Source organism: Phocoena phocoena, chromosome 8 (genome assembly GCF_963924675.1).
Source record: "Phocoena phocoena chromosome 8, mPhoPho1.1, whole genome shotgun sequence".
Taxonomy (NCBI): domain Eukaryota; kingdom Metazoa; phylum Chordata; class Mammalia; order Artiodactyla; family Phocoenidae; genus Phocoena; species Phocoena phocoena.
Genome location: NC_089226.1, coordinates 98,079,816 through 98,090,733, shown reverse-complemented (window position 1 = coordinate 98,090,733; position 10,918 = coordinate 98,079,816). Strand labels below are relative to the sequence as shown.

Sequence of the window (10,918 nt, the reverse complement as noted above, 5' to 3'; positions counted from 1 at the left end):
CATGGTCCTGGAAGGCTGGTGCTGTTTCCATCTTGTTTATTAGTTTCCTCAAATCTTATCACTGCATCAGAGCTCAATACATATTTATTGAATCTAGTTGAATTTATGTTGCTAGATAGTGCGGTAACAGCCATTACCCAGAGGTTAAAGTTATAAGTTCGGGGAGCAACAGGGCATTCACGTTGTCTCTTGTCCCAGGATCGAGTTAGCAAGCTGGTGTAACAGTAGGTCAGATTGTCAGAGAAATCTTGAGTTCAAATATTCTGTCCTGATGTCTTCATACACGACACACATTATCAGTCATTCTGAATGTAGGGTCACGGTGAGGATGACAGAGGAGAACTAGACTGGGGTAAGTAGATCTGGATTCTTAGTCTTCAGCTTTGTTGCCAACTGAGACCCTGGGCCGCTCCTCCTAGGGCCTCAGCTTTCCCATCTGCAAAAGGAGGTTGGAGCAGACGAACCCAAACATGTCTTCCAGGTCTGGCCTGCTCTGATTTGGCAAGTCGCACCCTAGCACTATATAAGGCGGGGCCTGGTTTCTGCAATCCCAGGCTGATGTGATTTCAGATCAGTTCCGGCTCCATGGTGAATCTGACACCAACACTTCAACTTGATACTGCCGCTGGCCAGCCCCTTCCAGGCGACTCACAACTCGCAGGTACTGATGTGAAGTTTTTGGACGCAGTGAACTCATTTCAAAAAGGATCCAATCCCATGTGACAGGGGAAGGCCGTACAGTCACAGACACACCAACACCCGCATTCTCAGAGGAGGCAGTGGGAGGGGTCATTCCTTTCCACAACTCATGAAATATTTTCCTTTTGGTCCCACAGACTCCTCTCTACTCCACGAAACCACTATTGTGCAGGAGAGAGAGGACACACATCATTCCAACACGTACACACGCATTTGTGGAAAGTCTGATAAAATACAACTACACAATTTCTCTTTAAAACCTAGTCATCCCCTGAAGTGTCTGTAATTTTTAAAGAGCCCGACGCGCTCCCACTTTCTAGTCGGATGCCAAGCGGGTGAGACTTCAGCTGACCCCTCTTGCCTCAGGTCCTCCAGCGCCGACGACGCTCTATGTGACCGCCGCTAAGGCGGGCCGGGCTCGCATCTCTCTAGCCAGCTCGTCTGCTCTATGGTCTGCGCCGGGCTTCCGGTGGCGGGACGCTGGGCCGCGCACGCGGGAAAAGCCTCCCCAGCGTCCCCCCCATCCCCCGCGTCCCCACCCCCGCTCCGCGTCCCCCAGCGCGCCCACTGCCCGTACCCGGGCCGTCGCGAGGCGACAGCTTGAGAAGGTGGGTGGTCGCCGTCCCCGTTCCCTAGGAGGGCGCGGGCCCTGCTCCCCCGCGGGATGCGCGTGATGGACCATTCCGCGTTGGAATCCGCGGGCGGCGGGCGAATCCATTTTAGGGGGAGGGGAGAACTGTGGGTCCGGGACCGCGTCGCGGCGGGGGCTCTGGGAGGGAAACCCTGCACTCTGAGCTGGGTTGGGGCGCGGGCGAGGTGCTGCCTCCCGGGCAGGTCCTGGGGCTCCGCTGCTTGTTGCCATGGCGCCCGGTGGAGTGCCCAGAGCGGGTGTCTGGTTGGGATGTAAGCGCTACTTCAGGCAGGCCTGGTTTTTCTGCCCGGGCTGGGCCTGGCCCCTGGAGTTCGGCAGAGTCGGCCTGTAGGTTCCCAGGCAGAGGAGAGCTTGAGACATCCCAGGCACAGCAAGGGTTGCCACTTGGCTCCATCCGTAGGCAGAATGAGGTGTTGTCTTTTGTACTTATTTATCTCCCTCTCTCGAATTCAGATTCCCGGTCTGCCGTGTATCTGCATACCTAACAGCGGCAGGTCAGCATGGCAGAAACGCTGGAGTTCAACGACGTGTATCAGGAGGTGAAAGGCTCCATGGTAAGAAGGGTTTGGGTTTTTAATACAGGTGGAGGGAGGGAGGTGGGGTAGACGTTTTGTTTACTAACAAGAGCTTGTCTTGATGAGGTAGCAGTATCATCAGTGTAGCGACTTTGGAAAAGGAGTCAGAGTGTTTCCTCAACAAGAAGCAATCCTGAGAGAGTATAAAAATTATACAGTGTTAGAATCTGAAGGGACCACACCTGCCGCTCAGCCCTGAATCCCGAAACTGAGGACCTGCAAGGGTTCTGGATCAGGGCCAGGATTAGAATCCACATTTTCTGGCTGCTTGTCTCTTATTGGCCCTCACCCTTTTAGCTGTTGTTCCTGTGTTGCTATCTGGCCAGCCCAGAAGGAGTGCTGGGTGGGACTGACCCTGGTCTGCATTGTGTGCTGTTCCCGTGCATTTGGACCTGTTTTTCCAACAGAATGATGGTCGGCTGAGATTGAGCCGCCAGGGCATCATCTTCAAGAATAGTAAGACCGGCAAAGTGGACAACATCCAGGCTGGGGAGTTGACGGAAGGTATCTGGCGCCGAGTAGCTCTGGGCCACGGACTTAAACTGCTCACGAAGAACGGACATGTCTACAAGTACGACGGCTTCCGGGAGTCGGTGAGGTGTCCTGTTGCCATAGCCCCCTTTTTACTGTGCCGTCTTCTTGATTTTTAACCTTCTAGAGAGAAGTGGGGCTCCTTTTTCTGATAACCATGTAAATGCTAGTTTGGACTCCTTAGTGCAGGACCATTGAAGCTATTAAGCAATCAGTGTTCAGCTTTGGGTGTCAGTCTTGGGAGTTTCTTTGTGCCTTGACTCCGGAAGTGTTTCTGCTGTTTTGATGTTTTGGTGGTTTCTGCCTGTTGCCTCCCTCCAGGTTCAGGGTCTTACCTGATGCTTTAGTTTGGGTTTTGTTTTTTCATTTTGAACTGCTTGAGTTAAAGACTTCACTTCATCTTCATTTCCACTTTCACTAAAGCAATACCTGTACAAAGTCAGAAAACCATTGTGAGGTGCATAGCCAGGAATGTCAGTCCTTTACTCCTCTCCCAGCCTGAGAGCCGGTCTCTGGAAACAACCTTTTCCAGAAGCCTTTTTTTTTTTTTTTTGCGGTACGCGGGCCTCTCACTGTCATGGCCTCTCCCGTTGTGGAGCACAGGCTCCGGACGCGCAGGCTCAGCGGCCCAGCCGCTCTGCGGCATGTGGGATCTTCCTGGACCGGGGCACGAACCCGTGTCCCCTGCATCGGCAGGCGGACTCCCAACCACTGCGCCACCAGGGAAGCCCTCAAAAGCCTTTTAAATAGCTTTATAGCTGAGACTCTAAGTCAGTGTGGATTTCTGATAAAAGGTGTATTGGGCAGTTTCTCAGAAATAGATAATCCCAGAACGTTCAAGTTTGTGTTAAGGCCACTGGGGTTTACCGGGCTTGTTCTCTCCCTTCTACTCACAGGAGTTTGAGAAACTCTCTGATTTCTTCAAAACTCACTATCGCCTGGAGCTCATGGAGAAGGACCTCTGTGTGAAGGGTTGGAACTGGGGAACAGTGAAGTTTGGTGGTGAGTCTTGCGGAAGATTGAGGTCTGGGAGGAGAAGGAAGGATGAAGGGTTTCAGCCTTTAGCTTGTTTTACTCTCTTACTGCCACTGTTTCTGATTTCCTGTCAGTTTGTAATTTATCATGTACTTGAATCGAGGACCAACGGTGCACTGTGCCTAGTCCCTGGGGTACAGTATTAACAGAATAGCCTAAGTGCCCTGTCCTTAGGGAACCTATAGTCTGGCGGGACATAGTTTATGCAGAGCCAAGGGGAGAGCTTGTGGCTCCATACGCCTTTCCCCCCAGGGCAGCTGCTTTCCTTTGACATTGGCGACCAGCCGGTCTTCGAGATACCTCTTAGCAACGTGTCCCAGTGCACCACAGGCAAGAATGAGGTGACCCTGGAATTCCACCAGAATGACGATGCAGAGGTCTCTCTCATGGAGGTGCGCTTCTATGTGCCTCCCACCCAGGAGGATGGCGTGGACCCCGTTGAGGTGAGGCCTTCCCCGGTTGCCTTGGGAGCAGGTGGTGTGGAGCAGGCCCCAGACAGCCCAGGGGTGGGGTCTCTGCTGCTTGATTACCAGTGTGTGCTTTTGCAGGCCTTTGCCCAGAATGTGCTGTCGAAGGCGGATGTGATCCAGGCCACCGGAGACGCCATCTGCATCTTCCGGGAGCTGCAGTGTCTGACTCCCCGAGGCCGTTATGACATCCGTATCTACCCCACCTTTCTGCACCTGCACGGCAAGACCTTTGACTACAAGATCCCCTACACCACAGTGCTGCGTCTCTTTCTGCTGCCCCACAAGGACCAGCGCCAGATGTTTTTTGTGGTAAAAGCAGAAGCCGCTGGGGGTGCATTGCCCTGGGTTTTGCCCGTGTCTTTAGTAGACGTATCTCACCAGTGTTTAGTTCACCAGCACGTTCCCATGGAGCACTGACTGGTGCTGAACTTGGTCGGCTCTTCCTTCCCAGATCAGCCTGGATCCCCCCATCAAGCAGGGCCAAACCCGCTACCACTTCCTCATCCTCCTCTTCTCGAAGGACGAGGACATCTCCTTGACTCTCAACATGAACGAGTGAGTGTGTCCCTGGCCCAGGCAGGAGGCAGGTGTGCCAGCAGAAGGCAGCAGTGCTCGTGACCACGTCTTCCTGTTTGCAGGGAAGAGGTGGAGAAGCGCTTCGAGGGGCGGCTCACCAAGAACATGTCAGGGTCCCTCTATGAGATGGTCAGCCGGGTCATGAAAGCCCTGGTGAACCGTAAGATCACAGTCCCAGGCAACTTCCAAGGGTGAGAGTATAGGCCTGGGCCCGTGGCCTGCTGGGGATGGGCTGTGCCGTGTCTCCGTGGTAAACCTGTCCTGGGATGGGAATGCAGCTCTTTGGAGGCCTGGTTGGGTTGTAGCTTGACGGTGTCAGTTGCCTCCATCATAGCAGCTTAGTGACGTTTACTCACTTGAGGGCCTGAGCACACACTGCCTCCTGCTACCGAGGCGGCGCTGACTGAGCTCCCTGCACCTTCCACCAGGCACTCGGGGGCCCAGTGCATCACCTGCTCCTACAAGGCCAGCTCGGGACTGTTGTACCCACTGGAGCGGGGCTTCATCTACGTCCACAAGCCACCTGTGCACATCCGCTTCGATGAGATCTCCTTTGTCAACTTTGCCCGTGGTACCACCACCACTCGTTCCTTTGACTTTGAAATTGAGACCAAGCAGGGCACTCAGTATACCTTCAGTAGCATTGAGAGGTGAGAGTCTCTGCCAGTCACTTCCTGGGCATCCTGGTCCTGACCCAGCCTCGACCGGGAAGGCTGGCATGGCCTGGGGTACTCTCCAGGGTTGGGACTCTTCCCTGACTTCAAGCCTTGAGCAGAATTTTTCTTTTGCTTCCTGGAATTTGGTCCTCCTTGGAGTGCTCAGGCCTTGGCAGCCTCTCCATTGCTTTCTTTCTGTAATTAAAAAAAAAGTCGTTCTCCGTATTACGAAAGCTCTATGTGTTTGGTACTAGCCCTTCTTCTCCTCCACTCCCCCCGTGATGGAAATGCTATCTCCCTCTTTCCTGGAATGAGCTTTGTGCCCGAGAACACGGCAGCTAATGTTTATTGAGTGCTCGCCGTGGGCTAAACGTTTTACAAACATCTTCACACTTAATCCTCATAACAACCCTGAGAAGTATGAGACACAGACCAGTAAAAAGATGAACACATCCCCTCCCCCTGCATCCTCCCTTTGCTCTGTGCATATTGGTAAATAGGTGCACCTCCCTCCCCACCTTTTATTTCCCAGAACTCTTGAGACCATGTAGGTTTCCTTCAAGGCTAGTGCCTGACTCTTTCTTCCTGCCGTCTTCCGGGAGTCTCTGAGCTGTTGGGTTGGAATAGTGCGGTCAAGAGCTCCAAGCCCCACAGTCTGTCCTGGCCCATGGGTGTCAGGACAGCATGGGGTCCACCCCTGTGTTGGCCCTGCCTGTCTAGTAATGTGGTGCATCTCTCCTCACAGGGAGGAGTATGGAAAACTGTTTGATTTTGTCAATGCAAAGAAACTCAACATCAAAAACCGAGGATTGAAAGAGGTACCTGTGTGTGTGGAAAGGATGAGCCTCTCTCCTGTTCTTTCTGCGGGGCGAAGGGGCAGGGGTTCGTCTGGCTTCTTTTTCACTCTCTTTTCTCTTCTTACTCTTATAGAAAAAAGAGGTGCGTGTGACCCCTTCCCCCTCCTGGTGCAGGTTTCCTCAGCATGACCTTAGAGCAGTCTCTGCAGCCCCTCAGGAGCCCCCAGTGGGGCTGGGAGAGGGAGGGGCTTGGACTAACCCCGCCAGCAGGAAGTCTGGGGCAAAGGCCCTGCACGTTGGCTGCGTGTGGACAATCCAGCCCCAGGGTCTTCTGGGTGCTGCTCTGATCTACTCACAGGCATGGGGAGCGCTTTTTTGAGTCTACAGGCACCAGGGTGGTTTGGCCCTCACTCTCACCTCTGCCCTGACTAGGGCATGAACCCCAGCTATGATGAATACGCCGACTCCGACGAAGACCAGCACGATGCCTACTTGGAACGGATGAAGGAGGAGGGCAAGATCCGGGAGGAGAATGCGAATGACAGCAGTGATGACTCAGGAGAAGAAACCGGTGGGCTCACCTTGGCAGTGCTGTGCATGGGGGCGGGTCGGCTCTTCCGTGGGGCGGGGGCTGGGCGTCTGGGATTTCCATGGGGGCAGAGTTGATGTATCCTGTGCTCTTTTTCAGATGAGTCATTCAACCCAGGTGAAGAGGAGGAGGATGTGGCAGAGGAGTGAGTTTTGGGTCCCCCTCGTGGGGGTGAGGTGGCGGCCTATAAACTTAGGGGACCAGAATATTTCTGGACGTTCCCATGTGTCAGCGTTACCTACGGACCGAGGGTGGAGAAGGGACCTCCCGTGAAGTGATACGTGGAAGTGTTTTGGAGGTTGTCAAGATGCTTTGTAAGTACAAGGCACATTGTGGAGCCAGAAAATGACAGTGGAGAGAGAATGGGAGTAAGGATCAGTGCTTGCCAGCTTCCCAGCTGGGGGTCATTGGGTCAGGCGTTGCATCGTGGTGTCCTCACCTGTGAGATGGCAGTGTTCTCCCCGTGCCGTATCCATCAAGACTCTTAATCGCTGATGTCAGTAAAGACTCAGGCTGACTTTAGCGTAGGAGGGAATTTTACAAGCTCATGTAACTGGAGAGTCTGGTGATAGAATTGGCTTCAGGCACTTGGACCCAGCTGCTTATAAGCTGTGCGGAATCTTTTTATTTCTTCTGATTTCCTTATTTTTAGATAGGTTTGCCCCATGCGGTGTTAAATGACCCTGAGAAGCTTTGGACAGGCGTAATCCTACTGGTTTAACACCCAGAAGTGCCAGTTTGCTCAGAGCAGTGGTAAACAGTATGGTTACTGCCCCTTCCTGAGTCTGAGTTACTAGGATGTGCTCTGATGGGCCAGAACTAAGCCATTTACCCGCCCTTAGAGCCTGTGGTTGGGGTAGGCCCTTCCTGAATGGGGCAAGGTGGTTCCCAGCAGGAAATTGGAACTCTCTTAATTCAGAAGAATTGGGAATGAATGTTGGGCGGCAAAAAGAAAAAAAAAAAAATCTGCTGGAGTTCACTAGTTGTGCTTGCCGCATACTTATGAGGTCAGTGAGCAAATGCTTGTGAAAATGCCTTGAAAACGGCTCAGCACCTTTGAGGTGTAATGCAGCTCCACCTTCTGAGGAGTTCCAAGTGTAACAGGTAGGAGTGTTTGTTGTTCGGGTAGGTACTGGGTTGGACTGAAGTTGGTTTTCCCCACTTTTTATATAGTAGCTAATTACCTCTTCATCGGAAAAGACTATAGGGCAGATTAAAACGGTTAGATCAAAGGAAGTGGTGAAATGGACTTGGGGCATGTTCTGGGCAAGGCCAGACAGTGGTTTTGTCCCCAGGAATGTGGGGACGGTGTAGGACCTGGGTTAGGTAGGGCATGACCAAGGAGAGCCCCTGGAGCGCATTGGTTCATTTGTTTCTCACTGATTGATTTAGCAAGTAACCCATTGCCATGGCTGGGTCTGGAGAGGATGTGGTTGAAGCCACCTCAGCACAGGGGAGGAGGCAGGGTTGGGGCCTGGTGGGGGGAGGCCGTGGTCCTCCTCCCTCTCTCCTTTCTGGGCAGGTATCTTTGGGCTCATTTTCCTTCTGTCCTGAGCTTGCAGGGTGCTGTCCTCTCTCCCCGAGTCTACGCCCCACTCTCCTTGACAGGTTTGACAGCAACGCCTCTGCCAGCTCCTCCAGTAATGAGGGTGACAGTGACCGGGAAGAGAAGAAACGGAAGCAGCTTAAAAAGGCCAAGATGGCCAAGGATCGCAAGAGTCGCAAGAAGCCCGTGGAGGTAGAGACTCTGCTAAGTGGGAGGGCACTGGGGAAGCTGTTCTCTTTACCTCCTCCTGTCCTCCACCAGTAGGGCCTGCTGACCGGTCCTCCGGGGCTGATTTTTATAGTCAGTGATGATGGCCTTGAGGAATGAATGTCTTGGAAATTTTTCACTCTGGCCCTTGAGATAATCAGCTTCTGGGAGATTTGAATTGGGGGCAGGCTTCTTCTGTGCCAGGAGCCCAAGGAAAGGGGCCCCTAGTGAGCTTGACCCTGGGGTGCAGAGGGGAGGAAGACATTGTCTTTGCCCTTGGGGAGCTCTCAGTCTGGCCTGACGCCACTTAGTCTTCTCTCCATTTTATCCCCCTAAGAAATTGTCCACATAAGTTCTTTGGGAAAATGGCGGGGGGGGGGGGGCGGTTTGTGGAAATAGACGGCCGAAGGCATTTGGGTTCTTACGTAGGTAAAGAAAGGCAAAGACCCTAACGCCCCCAAAAGGCCCATGTCTGCCTACATGCTGTGGCTCAACGCCAGCCGAGAGAAGATCAAGTCAGACCATCCTGGCATCAGTATCACGGATCTTTCCAAGAAGGCAGGAGAGATCTGGAAGGGAATGTCCAAAGAGAAGAAAGAGGTAGGTAGCAGCAGACATGAGGGGTTGGTGGGACTTTGTTGTACTGGTTTAGCCTGTGTCAGGCAAGAGGCCTCATTTTTCCCTGTGTTTTTCCTGTGTGTGTGTGTGTGTCTGTGTGTGTGTGTGTGTCTGTGTGAGACAGGAGTGGGATCGCAAGGCTGAGGATGCCAGGAGGGAATATGAAAAAGCCATGAAAGAATATGAAGGGGGCCGGGGTGAGTCTTCCAAAAGGTGAGTCTTGGGAACAAAATGGCCCAGTAACCGCTTTCTTGGCAGATATTTTTGCAATTCCAGGTTGAGGATTGGGGTGTTAAAGATAATAGATATGCTTCTGACTGTGGTGGGCAGTGCTTCTCAGATCTGGGTAGGCAGTTGCCCAAGTATGGGTAATGTGCTAGAGAATTTCCGAAGTCACTTGGATAAATATCGCTCATTTTCCTAAGAGGGTCAATTTTATTTGAAGGTATGGGGAAATTAAAAATACTCATTATTATGGAGCATAACTCACATGGAATTTTAAAGATAAAGTAAGAGGTTTTAAGTACATTTTGCATATAGGGCTGCTTCAGGCTGTAGCTCTTGATTCTTCTGGTTATTCGTTTATGATGTGCTCCCTTGGGGCACTTGGGGCTGAGGTGGCTGGCTGTGCACATTTTGAGTGAGCTGGGCAGTGTGGCTGGCATTGGGAAAGGCCCTGTTAAAGCCAGGAGAGATTTGGCCTTGACCATGGGTGGGAACTTGAGGGCCCATCCCCTTTCCCCTCTTGCTAATCTAGGGATAAGTCAAAGAAGAAGAAGAAAGTAAAGGTAAAGATGGAGAAGAAATCAACACCCTCTAGGGGCTCGTCATCCAAGTCTTCGTCAAGGCAGCTGAGTGAGAGCTTCAAGAGCAAAGAGTTTGTGTCTAGCGATGAGAGCTCTTCAGGAGAGAATAAGAGCAAAAAGAAGAGGAGGCGGAGTGAGGTGCAGCAGGAGTCGGGGGCTCTGGAGCCTGGGAGGGTGAGGGGTGTCTGAGTTGGTGGGGCAGGTGTTTCTGGACCAAGGGTTGTGGTTGGCCCTTGACAGAAATGAGAGGTGGAATTCTGTGGTTCTGCAGGCTAGTGCTAGAGTCTAGGGATGGGCTTGGGAATTGGGGACTCTTCACTGAAAAGTGGCTGGGGGGCACACCTGGACTCTACACCTTTCCCTTTAAGAGACCTTTGGTTTTCAGGACTCTGAAGAAGAGGAGCTAGCCAGTACTCCCCCCAGCTCCGAAGACTCGGCGTCAGGATCCGATGAGTAGAGAGGAGGAAGATTCTCTCTTCTTGGGCTTTACCCTGTCACACCCCCAGTCTCCGCGCCCCATGTTTTGGTACCAGTTTCTCCTCGTGTGAAATGTAGTCCTTGGATTCCATGCCATCTGAACAAGCTCTCCTGCTAGTATGCACTTCCCTGGGGCAGCAGGGGAGGTGTCTTACTCTGCTGCTTCACAAGGACGGCTCTTTATAATTAGGGGAGAGATTGGGTGGGAGGCAGGGCAGTGCAGGATCCAAATCCTTGTCTTGCTTTCCCTACCTTTGGGATATAGCTGCTGCTTGTCCTGGTCAAGTTGCTGCAAGCAGGGGTCATGTGAGGTCAGGTCTGTAGCTCCTAACCGGGGCCTATTTCTACTTTTATTTTGTATTTCTGGTCTGTGAAAAATCAACATTTAATAAAGGGAACTGACTTTGGAAACCATGTCCTTATGCCTTCTCTCTAGCCCTGTTGTATTGCTGCCACTTTTGTGTTTACTGCACTCTTCTGACCCTTCATCTGGGAAGCAAGTCTCCAGGTACATCCTGTCCTGTTCCCGGCTGGACAAGCATCGTTTTTCACTCTCTTCTGCTGGGATGGGCCACCTGAGAGTCTAGAAATGAGAGCTGATCTGATTAGGAAGTCTCTCTCATAGTTGCACTCCATTAGCCAAGCTGAGGGGGCAGCTACGGCTCCATCCTTAATCACCTATGA

At 52.4% G+C, this 10,918-nt stretch overlaps 1 protein-coding gene across 1 annotated transcript; it reads left to right on the top strand.

The window, feature by feature from the left end:
• The first annotated feature begins 1,849 nt into the window (after nt 1-1,849).
• On the top strand, nt 1,850-10,645 carry SSRP1 (structure specific recognition protein 1). Its single transcript, XM_065881762.1, has 16 exons — nt 1,850-1,905; nt 2,334-2,519; nt 3,354-3,459; nt 3,745-3,935; nt 4,041-4,271; nt 4,414-4,517; nt 4,601-4,729; nt 4,967-5,188; nt 5,940-6,012; nt 6,424-6,562; nt 6,680-6,725; nt 8,189-8,318; nt 8,763-8,933; nt 9,076-9,164; nt 9,709-9,895; nt 10,143-10,645. Exons 1-16 carry the CDS (start codon nt 1,852-1,854, stop codon nt 10,212-10,214), a joined length of 2,130 nt encoding a protein of 709 aa, XP_065737834.1. The 5' UTR covers nt 1,850-1,851; the 3' UTR covers nt 10,215-10,645.
• Nucleotides 10,646-10,918: the final 273 nt, after the last annotated feature.

Excerpts from the sequence above, each read along its gene's own strand:
- SSRP1 (XM_065881762.1), top strand. The coding sequence starts at position 1,852 with ATGGCAGAAACGCTGGAGTTCAACGACGTGTATCAGGAGGTGAAAGGC. Across the intron at positions 1,906-2,333 it reads AGGAGGTGAAAGGCTCCATG|AATGATGGTCGGCTGAGATT; the intron begins GTAAGAAGGGTT and ends TTTTTCCAACAG. Across the intron at positions 6,726-8,188 it reads GAGGAGGATGTGGCAGAGGA|GTTTGACAGCAACGCCTCTG; the intron begins GTGAGTTTTGGG and ends TCTCCTTGACAG.